Genomic DNA, 15,658 nt, shown 5'->3' with positions numbered 1-15,658 from the left:
AAGTATATTTTAAATTAATTATTTGTATGAAATGAAATTGTTTTATTGCAGTTCTTGTGTATTGTTTGTCAGTCGTTTAATTTTACAAATTTTTATTAATCCAGCACATTCACACTCCAATTTACACTTACGGTCATGCTGTAGCACCAGTTTTATCGTTATTCTTATCGATAAATAATCTTGAACTTTGAAGGTTTTGTGATTTTTTAATTACCACATGGAGCCGGTTGATAAGTGTGTCACCAATTTGAGATGGAAGGCGCTCATGTGGATGTTCTATGCTATTGGCCGCGAAGTTGCCTCTAATGTAACCGTGGATCTCTACGGTGGGTCATCTCACGCCAAAAGAGGCAGTGAACTGCTACCTCGAATTTGTAGAGCCAGGGTAAAGTCAGTAGGGCAAGGCCCAGAATGCACTTTTGCTTGACACTCTGTCTTGTTATTTTTAAAGAATTCGAATAGCCCTTTCTTGCTACCTGAACCAACCTTAGAACAAACAATAACGACTTGATCGTTCCAGGTCAGACCCCTGTCCAGGTAGTATATTCCTCGAGTATGGAGTTGTCTACCATTACTATTGGTCTACTTCTCGAAATATCAAAAACGGACGTTTGTAATTTGATTTGGAACGATTCGTCTTTACATTGATATCGCTGAAAAACTGAATACAGAAAATTAGCTGTAGATACTGTATATTTTATCTTTGAATAAAGCAAATTATAAAAGGAAAACACGTTATTAGAGATCATGTAACAAAGTTGTGAGGTATTAATTGTTGTGATCTTTCTTTCACTCATAGCCCAGCATCTTATAAAAATATCAGTCAAGCTTGAATAAACATATAAGCACTTATCAGCATCGTGGTCTAATAGTAGAAACTACTTATTCAATGGGGAAAGTTCACCGTAAGTTTGGTCATTGCTGATTCATCTGAATGTGGAAAATACTGCTAGGAAATGGCAGTCATGCGAACCTGAGTAAGCGAAATCGTTAAAAATTATCAACAAAGCAGTAATGTTGAGGATTTACAGTGTCATATAGTCAGTATATCACGTGGGGTGGGCTCTGACTACATAGACTATATTGAAGGTAAGATTACTCGGGGAATCACTGCCTTTCCATCTTCTATTTCTTTTCTTATTCGCATTTTCCCCAACCGCTCCCACTCACGATGCTAGTATTTAGGTTATTTAAACACAAGCGTGTATTTAAACAGCTATAATACAAAATAATGTAATACAAAAGTGAAGGCTCTGTGGCAAGGTCTATGTATATCACGACTCTATAATGTATTGGTAGCATGCTCGCCCCGCAAATACTAGAGATGCAGTTTCGAGTCCTGTTGGAGCAAGTACTTTTTATTATGAATCAGTATAAAGACATCACTGTAACTACATTAGACCGTACTTTTGGCAATGAGACTGATCAAAGAGAGAATAGAATGCCAGCATTTTCAATCAGATCAGTAGGTAAGTCAGCTATAATGAATCCAAAAACTGAACGAAATCTACATTGACTTTTATTTTCCTTTTTCTCAGAGTATTTTACTGAAAACGAAAACCTATAAGATGTAAAATTCCATATTTATAATTCGGTTCCATTGTTCATACTCGAAACCTTGACAGCATGAATATCTGAACTTATATTAAATTGTTCAACCAATGCGTTCAACAAATAGGTTTAAGTAATTCTATCTTTAAATTAATTGCTGCATAACCTTGAAACAATGATAGCGTTTGCTGCATAATCAATCAATACCTGTTTGCGCTAACTCTTTGAAATGAAGAAAAAAATGTTATAAGACTCTTTAAATTCAATTTTTCCTGTTTTCCAAATATAAGTATAACCGAACAAAAATATATAAATATTTTACACATAGAATTTAATCAAATATGCATAGTATAACATGATTTATAACAATCTGTGACAGGTCTGATGGAGGCGCTATACGAGGAGATGAGAGCCTCAGACACGAGCGTTAGGAAGTCACAGATCAAGTTCACCACAGTCTATCCCATCATGGTAGGCACTGGTCTAGTCAAGAGGCCTAGGAACAGGTGAGATACAATATCTGACATTGTTCTAAGTATCGCTACTAACGAAAACACAATTCCAGTGGTTCATAAATAATTTTATTTTTAAGGCTAAACACTCACTGTCCATTCACTAATTCTTCCACTAATCAATACCGTAGAAATATGAAATTCAATAAACCAAAAAAACAGAGAAGCTAAAACAGTTCTTGGATAGTACTCTGAGTGCAATGAAAACTAGGGGTTTTAGATATTGATTATAAGTACATGTTGTTCTCGTTAAGTACTTCCCAGAGGCTTTTTCTAATCTGAATTTTGTGATTTAACCTTCGAACAGAGACATAAATATGGATTTAATCTTCAAACATATTCCAAGTGTTTGGCGAGAAAATTAGCTCCACTGTTTATAAAATGATCTCGAAAATGTTGAAGAAGTATTTGATGATTAACAAAATTATGAAATTTAGCATTTAAAAGCTTAGGTGAAATGTACATATTTCTATATTTACCCTAAACAGGTAGAAAAAGTTAACAAGTATTTTTTCCAGCAGGCGTCTCTCAATTACTAGTTTTAAGGGTTATTAGAGGCTTTTCACTGATTAAGTTATGGGTTTTTTTAAGGATCTCTGAAGAAAAGTAAGTAGTTTTACGAAATGAAAAATTAACGGTTTACGAAATAAAGTAAGGATATTAAAAAATCGGTTGTCCTGGAAGATCTGTGGGTCCAATACAGAAAACTAGTATATTACGACCAATTAATTTTGATGACATATATATAGCTTTTTGCTGAAAATCCTCACAAAATATAGTGTAGAGGGTGGATTTCCTCATATTATTACAACGTATTATAGTCATTCCTGGAATTGGTGAGATCATATCACTTTTCGTGTATGGTTTCTGGCTGACCTCCCTGCTGGAGGCCATGTGGGGCAATGTACTTCTTACAATAAGGTATAAATGTTTGTAAAAAATTAAATTTTTCGAATGATAATAATCTATATTAAAGATTGAGAGGAAAATTCCCCTGTTTATGTCAGGGTTTCACACGACGGTCCACTGGGAGGCCTTTAAACATGAGCAACGAGACCTAGGCCTAATAAGTGGCCGAAATGGTTTACTCCTAATAACAGTCCGCTAAATTTCCCTGTTCCGCTAAGTTAACTAGTAAGGTTCCTTTTTGAGGAAATATGTAATTGATTTTAGAGCTAAGATATAAGACTGTAGAAATTGAGGTTACTTAAGAAAGAAAACAAATGTGTGTCATATGTTGTGGGTACATGTCACAGTATCGCATGATGTCCCCCAGTTTTCTTGATGTAACATGAAACCTGTTGAGAAGCAGCCAGACTGACTAGCACTAATTAATTCTACGTGAGTTGATATTAAACCGGTTGCTGACTTAATGGGATGTTCCACGTATACTAATTGGCACAATATCCGATTTCAGCGATTTTTTTCCAATGGATCTTTTTTGCCGGTCAACCCAAGTGATCCCCATCCAGTTTTTAAATGATGGAACATTAAGTCTATAGCCATTTATTCATTTTTTCAGTATTGTGCACAGTTTAAAGACTGAAAAACAATCTTCAACAAAAGACTGTGGGTGTCTCTTTAATGATCTTATCACAACAACATGAGGTTGTTTACTGAGCGGTAATAGGTCATTATCGGCATTTTAAAGGTTTTATATTATATATAATATTATTTTACGATATATATTATAGCAAACCTGATTGTTTTAGAATAATTTTCATAATTTATGTATCAGAAAACCTTGTAACAGACAGTAAACACATGTAAAACCTATCAGCTGATTGTAAACAGATATTTGACAATATGTTTATGTAAAAATATGATATGCTGTAGACCTGATTTTTTCTTGTCATCATTTGGAATACTGGATAAAAATGTTTTTTTTATAAATTTAAACTAATTAAATTTATTGATTTTTTACATTCACAGTTTTGTCTAAAACTTTAAACCAATAAAGTATATATAAATGTCTCTGACGGAGTGAAAGTGCTAAAATAAAACGTATTCTTGTAGAAGAAGGGCTTTTTCTTAATGTCAACTAATTGTTGTAGTGCATTTACTATTTAAATTTTACTGCAAAACGACGATTGACAGGTTTCCGGCATTACTGGATCTTCTGCCACCTGACAGAGTAGCCTCCAAGATTGTCAAAGCCATGAGAAGAAACTACAAAGAGCTCAGTCTGCCCACACCCATGCTCACTCTCGATAGAATATCAAGGTATATGTCAAGTTATCTCTAGTTTAGCTAAGTATATTCTAGTCATTGTAATTATATATATATATATATATATATATATATATATATAATTACTTTGAGTAAATATATATAATTACAGAGCAAGTACTTTTTGCGATTCTGTGTTTATTGAAATTAAATAAGGCTATTGCCATTTATACAATTAAATGTAAATAAAAGTCGTTTGACAGGTATTTGGTCTTCCGATCATATGTTAGTTTGCTTATTTAAACTCATATGTGACAGATACGGCCAAATACAAAATAATTGAATCGGAAAAAGTAAGCGCTCTGTGGTGTAATGGTAGCACATTCACCCGACAAGTGAGAGATCCGGGTTCGACTCCCGGCGGAGCAAGTACTTTTTGCGATTCAGTGTTTATTGAAATTAAATAAGGCTATCGCCATTTATACAATTAAATGTAAATAAAAGTCGTTTGACAGGTATTTGGTCTTCCGATCATATGTTAGTTTGCTTATTTAAACTCATATGTGACAGATACTGACAAATACAAAATAATTGAATCGGAAAAAGTAAGCGCTCTGTGGTGTAATGGTAGCACATTCACCCGGCAAGTGAGAGATCCGGGTTCGACTCCCGGCGGAGCAAGTACTTTTTGCGATTCAGTGTTTATTGAAATTAAATAAGGCTATTGCCATTTATACAATTAAATGTATATATATATATATATATATATATATATATATATATATATATATGTGTGTGTGTGTGTGTGTGTGTGTATATTCATAGAAACAGGTTATTCTCTTCACAGTTATAATGGTTCAAAACATTTGTGAATTTTTCTGAATTTAAAAACACTTCTTCACATAAATATAAATTGTATCAATATTTGCAACAAATATGACAGAAAAAGAAAGTAAGAAATCAAACAACAAAAACTTTTGTTTTTCTACGTCGCTATGGAAAATGTGAAATCGATGGCCAGTCACTTGTATACGTAAAGAATTCTATGTTCTGTAGTTTGTTGACAAATTACAGTTGGACGTCCTGGAGGTGGTCTAATAGCTTTATGGATTTTTCGAAAAAGATAGAAAGTGGGAGTTCTGGGAATTTCGGGAGTTAATAAATTTATTGTTTTGAGGAATAGCTCTTAATTTTCGCCATGTTGTTTAAGAAATTGTTTAGTAATATTATGAAATTAAATATATATATATATATATATATATATATATATATATATATATATATCATTACTCGCCAACTTCTCGATGTCCCAGGAAGTTTTTGCGCACGTATGGCTCATGATTTAAATAGAAAGTTTAAGCTTTTACATAAAACTCAAACACCCATAGAGGTTAAAATGGGGTTACTAAATTTTCCTAAAATCGTTCTCAACTTCTTGGCGTTCTAGAAAGATGAAATTCGACACATACGTGTCTTACGCTCTCAACAGATAAATGAAAATCAACCACTCATAAGGGTTGAAATGGAGTTGCACCTCCCAGAAGAGCTGTATTTTTGTTTTTACAGCTTCCCAATGTCTTATATAGATGAATTCAACATACAAGTGCTTGATGACACAAATAAAAGCATTTTCAAGTATTAAAAACCCATAGGAGCTTAAAAAAGACTGCAACCTTTTGTTTTTCAACTTTTATATGGTCTAGAATGATGGAATTTGTCACACGTTTCTTATGCTCTGAACAGTGTAAATAATTTTAATGAAGGGATTGAAATAGTGTTGAAACCCCTAAAATAACTATAATTTTATTTCCCAACTTCCAGATTTTCTAGAAGTGTGAAATTTTACACACGTGCTCATGACTTACAAATAAAAATGGAAGCATTTTCATAAAGATAAAACATTTATAGGGGTTGAAACGGGTTGCAATAAATACTAGGATATATTTAATTTGCCAACTTTCTGACGATCTAGGATGATTTACAATTTAAAAAAAAACGTAGCTTAAGTTTTTAATAGACAATGTATTTTTTAATATAAACTACCCATAGAGTTGCTGGAATAGGGTTGCAACCTTTAAAAGAACTATATATTGTTTTTCACATTCACGCTGACGTAGAAAAGTGAAATTTGATACACACGTGTATATGACATCATGATACTACGGGTATCTGAAATACCTTAGACTGGAAGAGATAGTGATTAGAAGTTGACTATTTTTCACCTAAGAATTTCCAGACCATGTTTTTAAATTTTGATCAGGGCAACAATACAATCGCTACTGGAACACCGAGAATAAGTTTAGACAGAAGTTGGATTACAAAAGCCGAAGGTAGACCATTTTAAAGTAGACTTCTCAAACCGAGTATTTAAATATTTTATGATTGTCGCAACAAAACAAACAACACACAATGGCGTTTTAAATATAATTGATTCGAACCAGAATAATGTTTCTTACGCTTAAACCTTAATTAAGAGCTTTTACCAATTTAGTGTAACTGTTTAACCATTTAACTATGAACATTGAAATAATACGTATATATCATAAATATGTATACTTACGAATTAAAATTATTATGTTACTATCATATTTCATCATAAAGTGCTCCCATTAAGATTACTATGGACTTGATATTTTTCCACTATGGTCAACAGTAGTTCAAGTTTTACTAAAATTTTTGGAGCAATTCATTCCAATATTATGAAATATTGTAGATAAATTGTGCATTTCATTAGTACTCATAAAAATTGTTTCACCCTCCGACTAAGTAACTAAACCTAAAGTTTTAATCTTACCCTTACTATACGGCTTTTGCAGTTTGCTTATGTTATTATAAAGTTTGTAAAAAGTTGAAGCAACCTTAGTCAGTATCTCGAGTCGACATTTGTTAATTATCCTCTTATTCATTTTGCTGGTATTGACACTGATCTGGTCCTACTTTCTGTGAATCTGCCGCCTACTATTCACTGAAGGCTCTCTTTAGGTACTCGTGACCCTAATGCTTTTAGGGGAGGTTCCTCTTCCCTACAGCTTCCTCTTGATTCTCTCCCCTTATACAAAACTATCATCGCCTTTCTAAAAGTGCACATTACGTTGCAACCAAAAAGCTGATTTCATTAGAGTCTCATCTTTCGCAGACCGTACCGAGTTTATCACTGTCGAACTAACTAGCTCTTGCACCATAATACAGCCAGCCGTGCGTGAATCAGCCGTTGTATCGCATCATCATTATCCTGAGTTTGATAACTTACATTGTAACAACACTGTATTATATATACAGCGGTCACTTATACAAACAGCGCGATATTAGTGATATAAAATTAAGTACTAAATTATTAACAAATTTTGTGGAACCTGTCCTTCTGTGCGTGGCCGTAACAGTGGTCATTAAAAATGCCCTCGTGGTTAGATGATGGAGGCTCAAAAACTACACTGTAGTCAAATAAACAACGTGAAATCTCATTACTGAAATATATTTTAGGCGTGAGAGTTTATTAATCAAATAACTGGGTTTCTGTTAAAAAGAAACAACATATTTTTGAAGACAAAAAGAATTAAAACGTTACCTCTTTCCTAGAGTGCCGCAACCTCACCACATTGATCAGTTCAAATATTTACTGAGCTAAAATTGTTATTTGTAGTGTTTTCTTTCATTTGCGTGTCTGGAATTATGACAGATTCGGCCAGTTGACATAAGGGTCGTACCAAGACTTCTTCTCTTGTTCGGCTTCTCTAAGTTCTTGTTCTTGTTCTCTCTTGTTCTTCGATGTTTTACTCAACTAGCTCTCTAGCTAGTTGAGTAAAACATCGAAAGGAGCGCTAGTCAAAGTACCTAACACTCGTAAGGCTGGAAAAATTCCATGTCTGTCTGTCCGCACGATATCTCGAAAACGAAATTAAGTATAAACTTGAAATAGTCCACGAAGCTTCATTTCTATACGAGGAACCACAAAGGTAATATACCTCCTTAGTTCACAAATTTCAAGAAGTTCACAACATTTGTTTTAATATGCAGAAGTATGTTTTAAATAATAACCACCATTTTTTAGATATAAATCACCGGGGATCATTTTTAGTAGGTATTCAATACATTACTTATGTTTTCGTACACACTTGAAGTTTTTGTAATTAATTCTATTATAGGGCATGTCACTCCATGAGATTTGGCTGAGCGTTAGCAAATATTTTTACATTGTTCTTATGGGTAGCCATGATGGCGTTGAGAATATAGGAGAATAAATATATTTGAAAACAAACTCAATACACTCATTGACATGTAACATTATTAAAACATGTAGTCTAATTTGGATAATTAGAGACGAAATCCTCCCTGATCCCAATAAATTTAAATACCCAACTTATAAATATTAATAGAGTATTGTAAGTTGTTACGTATATAAAATTCAATAAAATGTACAAACTGCTACGTTCTTTATGTAAGTATTAAACAATAAATTGTATATTTAATTTTATTTGATAAAAATTAGAGTGTTTTAATGCACAACAGTTGCTATAAAAAATAGCAGAATAAATACATTTGTAACCAAACTCAATCCACTCATAAGAGATTCAAACATGTGACATACTAATACGCGTAGTCTAACCACTCCAACACATCCAACATCATTTTATTGTGACGTGTGTGTGTGTAGTCTTTTATTACTTAAACACCGTTGTGAAACCCAATTTAACTAACAAAAATATGGATGTATTATATGAAAAGATACTTCCAGAAATACTTCATCTGTAGACTTGAAATTTTGCAAAAGAATGAGTTTTATGAGTTCAACCATGGAATTTGCTAAGCGTCGTTGAAGCATATAACTCAGTAGGCTGTAAGGATTTGTTGTTTGCTGGAGGATGTAAAAATATCTTTCTCGTGTGTTTGCTTGTCCTTCTATCTGTCAATAATGAAATGAGCCATAGACTTGAAATTGTGATCTTTAAAATGAGACTTCAGCTATAAGACCAAACATGAGACCGTAAAATTGTTGAAGTGTAACATTGTTCTCATGGAGCGAAACTCTTGTTCGTTTCACTTCAGCCTTCAAACATTTTATTTATATGTAAGCAAAATGTATACTTTTTGATTTTACTCAAAATACAGAACAGTTTGAAATTTTTTTCCTGCACAACTAACAAAAATATTATTTTAACTAAAATATGTTTAGATGAGTATTAACCTTGATTTAGAAACCTCAGCAGGTTATTAATCATATCTTTAAAATGAAAAATTTTCCATAATTCCAGGATTAAAAATAGTCGTAAATTTTGTAGGGTTAAACTTTGCACTTATGCGGCCAAAATAAAGATGGCTGTTAGTAAAACCATAACTTAATTGAATCAAACATCAACGGCCCATCGACAAATTTAAAATTTTGCCAAGTTATGGGTGCTGGAAACTAGGGACCTGTAATTTTGTAGTTAGGGAAGGTATAGTGTTACGTGTGAGAGTGTAGTGCTCAATTTTTTTAAGGGGACAATTTCATAAATCTAAAACTATTGAGATAGATCCAGCTGTGATTCCAATCTATCAGGTGACCGGATATTGTCTATTTGGAGTGTATAATAAATATTTCGTGTATTAATAACACGATAATGAACTAAAAAGTAGTTCACAAAAAAGGAAATTGAATGGTTCACCAGGTCTTTTGATGATATCGGCTCGTCCTCTTAAAAGTGATTATGGCTTTAAATTTAAAAAATCAACAATAGCAGTAGCAAAACATAAGTATTCTGCTGTTATCCTCATAAAAGTAGTCCACTTTTACAACTTGTCTTTAAAATGCAAAAAATATCCATCAGTAAAAATTGTTGTTAATGTATATATTTGTGTGTAGGTTACTACCTGGTAAATTTATCCAGCACACGAAGGACTTTTTGGACACCGGAGTGGACCCTGAGGATTGACCGTACTTGAAGGAAACCAACCCAAGAAGACATGTTATATACTTACAACAATGCAATGCATTAATGATCTCTTGAGTTGTATTGTTGATCAGTATTAGCCTACAATGGATTGAACAAGTACCTGTGAATAATCAAATATGTAAAATATATTTAAACACTATTGCTTTAGTTATGGTGCAAGAAAATACATGTAAAGAGGCCGATTCCGATAGTGTTATTACACAAGAGATAACTCATACAATACTATAAATCGAACACTCAGACAGCCCTATATGGAGTGAGAGACTCAGGTATTTTAGGTAGTAAATATTTCAACACAAGCAATAAAGTGGCGCAGCACTAGCGTCAGACGTTAGAACTAACTGAAAAATCCCCCGGGCTTCATACAACTATACTCGTACATTTATTACCTTTGTAGCTTAAACTAATACAATCAAAGGTTTTAGACAACAGAGAAGAGACGAGAATAATTTTTCTGAAGGGTCTTCACTGACAGGGAATCTAAAAAAAATAAGAAAATAAGAAGTCTTAGGAGAAAATACTGTGAAAAATGTGTATTTCGTGTCTGATTTAAATAAGTAGTTTTGTAATTCAATTTTTAGTACTACCTAATGAACTACATTCGCCTTTACAGCGTTCAACTGTTTATATTATTAACCCCTAAAATATTCAAGAAATTAAAAATATGATCGGAAAGGATTCAAGTTTTTCTTAGGCCTTTTCATTGTTGCCAATGGCAGGCTTCTATTTGTACCTCATAATTGTACTATTTAACGTTAACAATAGTATAGCATTAAGGAGCTATTTTTACATCGTAAGTTCTTCTCACCACTCATATACTTTAAATGATTAATTTAAAAGTATCTTATATATTTAAATGTTTTTGATAATCTATGAATTACAAATTAAAACACCTGTTATAATAGAATTACGATTGATAAGCACGACTTTTCTCTTGTCTAAAATACAATTACTCCCAATAATCTTGTGACTTTAAAAAAAATAAGATTAGATTTGATTTATTTTACAATATACATTAATTTTGTTCATCATTACCTGCTATGAAGATATAATCTTTAGATTAAATAATATGATCAGAGCTATTGATTGCCATGACATTTAGAGCATGTTTTAATTTTAATTTTAGGTTATTTTAGATTTGTATTAACAGTAGAAGGCACGTAATATACTTTTTATACGTAATTGTTAATTTCATTTTGGCTGGTAGGAACACTTCCAATCATGCAATTATGTTTATTCCAAAGGTGTTTGTGTCTTATTTAAGTTATTTAATGTGTTAGTAGCACTTTATAAATTTAAATTTATGTATTATTACATGAATAATATATTGTAATGATAGCATGAATTAATCTTTTGAAACTGTTAAATAAAGTACGTCTGTTAATACATTTTATTTGTTAGCTTTACACACAAACATGTAAGTTAGTACTTTTAGCTTTATTAATAGCGTTTGTACATAACAATAAATTTAATTCGAATTTTGGTTTGACTGTTTCTTATTACAATACTAAGGAGAATGTTTTCCTAAACCAAGTTTTTAATCTTTTTTTACCTTTAAAAGACCTTTAAACAAAGCACTACTATTTGTTTCCAATACTCGTAAAATGTATCTAGAATAGTGTGAACTGGAACTATTTTGTTCAGATCAGGTTAAAAAAAATGCTTTCATCTCTTGTTTTTAGAGAAGGACTTGGGAGTGAGAGGAAATCTGAAGTTTTAAAAGGGATTTGAAGAAAGAAGTTCAGTAAAGTCCATCCCCAAAAAAAAAAAATAGTGAGTGTGTTTGAAACCATGAAACAATTTGAATCAAAAAAAGTATCAATATCGTGTGCGAATAAATATTTTTACATGGGATGAATTGTATAATAATAGCCAATAATCAGGTGTGCAAGATCATCAATGAACAAATGAACTATGTGCTTAACCCTAAAATAAGTATTTCTTCAGCGTTTTTAGTGAATCTAATTTAATTTGAAAGGGCAAAATGAGATGAATAATAAAAATATTGGAGCCTGCAGAAAATTAAAAATCGGTTAACGAAAGAGCCTAAATGTTTGTACTATCTTATTTATCTATTGATAGGACTGTTAGGAAATAATTTCTCTTGTGCGGGGAAAACAAGATAAAAATTATTTTCTTCACACTATTTACACAGAACTGGTTACACGGTACTTCATATACAACATGGTGCTAACAACACAAAACAGTTTCAACAGATATTTCTGTCAGAGGAAAGAAATCGATCTATTATAACCAATGATTTATTGTTCTTGTTGCATTGTGTACGTTCCAGTCAAGTATCAAATCAAGAATAGTAACCACAAAAAACCAATGAATGGGGCTAATAACAGAAACAAAATGTGTAGATTACACTGGGGACATTAATCATGGTAGTAAGTTAAATGTTCTCTTGTCAAAGTACATAGCTGAGGAAGAAAATTATTTATTCCTTTCCTTATTTGTGTTAAAACATAAAATTGAATATTAAGACAGCAAGCTTGGGGTTTCTATTAGAATGTCTCGAAAACCTTCACAGAACAACATAAATTGTACACTTACTGTTTCAGATAGCTGTATTTTCTTTCTCTCAGCACAACAACACATACAGATTTTTATTAAGTGAAGCATTGTCTAAATGTAACACTGATCAGTAATAGGTAGAATGAGGGTTGAAAAAATAATTGTAACTTCTTCCCTTAGTTAGAAATAATAAAATAACTGCTTGCGAATAGCTTTTCATCTTACTGTTTCCATTTGCAAGGAACAGGATGTAACCAAAACACTTAATACCGAAAAACTTCTTAAAATGCTCAAATATGTGGAAGTGACAAGATGGTAAACTCCATTCACTGATTTATTGATTCTTTGCGACATCCTAAAAGACAATCTTCAAAATAAGGAGTTTTTTTTCTCACTGGACAAAAGGATGAGAAACCCCCTCATTGCATTTAACTCTTTGAGACTGCTTCCGGGCTGATATAATTTACAAGATGGGTAAGGTTTGGTGGTAGGAGCCACCTCCTGTCGAGACCCTCTGAGGAGCGATAACGGACTCTATATCTCAGTAATATCTTCTTCGAAAAAAGGGAGGCTGACTCTCTTCCAGTCAAAGCGGATAGAGGAAAGATACTTCCTCATGTATATAAACTACCTGTAAACATGCTAGTGGCACAGTGTAACGGTTACGGCAGTTATTGCAAGATAACTAGATCAAGCAAAGTCGAGTGTGGCCGCTACTTAGATGGGTGTTCGCTGAGCGATCTGTCCTTGCAAGCAGCCCGCTTGTCCGGCCATTAGTCCCCAGGTTAAGTGTTAGAGAGGACTTATTAGCCCTAACTTCGCCTGGCATAGTAAGATTTTATTTGCATTTGTTTTTGTCTTTAACACTAAGGCAGCTCCATTAAGTTTCCCAGATGGTAGTGACACATCGGTATTTGCTGTTTCCAGTGTAGGTTCGCTTGGAAGGTATGAGCCAGCCAGAATGGAATCCCCTTAGTAACAAATGCCTAATTTAGGAATAACAAATTTCTCACTTACTATAGAAGACCTCTGGAGGAACTAATCTGCATATATGCAGACATTAAACATTAAATCTATCAAGTACAAAGGCAAATTTAACACCGGCAGTGCAAACGTCCAGTCACGAGAGATCAAGTGATAGTCACTATTGGTCCCACTATTTTACACATGATACTGAAATGATTACTGATGTTGCTTATTCGCTAATAAAATCAAACGTTCACCAATGTTTGTAGTATATTCAAGAACTTAAAAGATAGACTATTGTGCCTTTAATACTTTCATAACCTTTTTCTTCAGCACAAACTTGGATAACACAATTTTCATTTCACATTTAATGTATATTTTTTGGTGGATTTTTATTGTATTGTTTGGTTTTGTTTTGTAATTTTTACACTATGGCTATAATCACATAAAAAAACTGATAACACGTAACCTACAATTTTCATCCTCTCTTTTAAAAATCCCGATACTCTAGATCGTACAACGTTGAACCATTTACTACTAAGAGAAGTACATACAGAAAACAATGCCGCAAGGTTGAAATTTTTTCATGTCATGGTTGGCCTCACTTTTATTAAACTGACAACAGACATAGTTATATATAGAATTTTACCAATAGTTCTCACACAAACTACCCTGAAAATGACGTGTCTCAAAACTGATTCTTTATGTGTAGCCACAACTTAGGTTTATTATAGGCTGTTTAGGAGGTTAACTCAATAAGTTTTATACGGTAATAAAAACTACTACAGTTACGTACACACTTATTTAAACACTAATAAAAATCCATTTAATTGGTTCGGTAAATCCACCAATATAACTTTCAATACTTCAAAATTTAAATTCAACATTAATTTTTAAAATGATTAAGAAAGTGTTTATTCCAACTAAATTGTTGAATGTATTCGTACTTAAAATTGTGAACAGATCCATTACATATAAAAAGTATTTTTCATTGATTAAAAGGAATTTTTATTGTAGAGCGTCTTTATTTTAACTCCTTCTGCCAAAATTAAATTACATTTATTAAAATGTGCTAAGGTCCTTACTTGTCTTTAAAAGATGGGTGTTGAACGATTCAGTTAACAAGTAAATCAAAAAGTTTCTGTAGAAACATTGCACAGCTTTGGCGTTACAAATGATCCAAAATGGACTTGAAAACGTGGGTGGAGGATGGTGTTGAAATTTACATCGGTACTGTATGGACTCTAAGTAAAAATAAATGCAACTAAAAAAAAAACAACTAAACTAGTTCAGATCAAAATAGGTCTGCACTAAACGACCAACAGCTTAAGACTAACCGGGGGCCAAAGGTTTTCTTGTATCACCTAACAATGACAAATGTCCGGGAAAATTCTATTTCCTCTACAATCCTCCGATCATGAAAAACATGAAATAAAGAAATAAAACTGAGTAGAATCTATGTTATTTTCAATTTTGCATGAAATTTATTTCTACATGCATAACAATGAGTACTTGGCGATCCATAGGATATGGCTAAGCGTTGTTGAAGCTTATCACTTAGTAGGCTGGCACAATTTCTCTTTTGCCTCCGGGGCATCTATAAATATTCTTTTCTGTATGATTGTCTATCTATCCGCAGGACATCTCGAGACAGAAATAATCTACAGACGTGTCATTTTGGAAACACCTCAGCGAAAATTGTTAAACGACACGAAGCGTATTCGTACCTTTTAAAACTCTATATACAATTATTGATACAGAATTATTGAATATTAGGGTTTTTACAGGACACTGTGAATATCATCTTTAAAATAGTACAATTATAGTAGTAATATAAATATGTTATTGTAAGTCGTACACTCTAAGATCAAATTATATCTTTCAATTGCTATTTAATTCCTTAATACATTAGAAACTGGCCGTTAAACACATCTAATATTTATATCCCCGTCAGACAACTATATAACTGGAGACTGAAAGTCGCCACTTGAGGGTTTGTATATGGCTCAT

General features: G+C 32.6%; 1 protein-coding gene across 1 annotated transcript in view; it reads left to right on the top strand.

The window, feature by feature from the left end:
* The window catches only part of LOC124362879 (17-beta-hydroxysteroid dehydrogenase 13-like), a 60,033-nt gene extending 48,388 nt beyond the window's left edge, over nucleotides 1-11,645 (top strand). Inside the window, exons 7-9 of the mRNA XM_046817748.1 lie at nucleotides 1,931-2,057; nucleotides 4,161-4,286; nucleotides 10,072-11,645. Coding sequence (XP_046673704.1) covers nucleotides 1,931-2,057; nucleotides 4,161-4,286; nucleotides 10,072-10,141 — 323 coding nt within the window. The 3' untranslated portion in view covers nucleotides 10,142-11,645. The remainder of the gene's footprint in view (nucleotides 1-1,930; nucleotides 2,058-4,160; nucleotides 4,287-10,071) is intronic.
* The last annotated feature ends 4,013 nt before the right edge of the window (nucleotides 11,646-15,658 follow it).

Source organism: Homalodisca vitripennis, chromosome 5 (genome assembly GCF_021130785.1).
Source record: "Homalodisca vitripennis isolate AUS2020 chromosome 5, UT_GWSS_2.1, whole genome shotgun sequence".
Classification (NCBI taxonomy): Eukaryota; Metazoa; Arthropoda; class Insecta; order Hemiptera; family Cicadellidae; genus Homalodisca; species Homalodisca vitripennis.
This window is presented reverse-complemented; position numbering and strand designations above follow the sequence as displayed.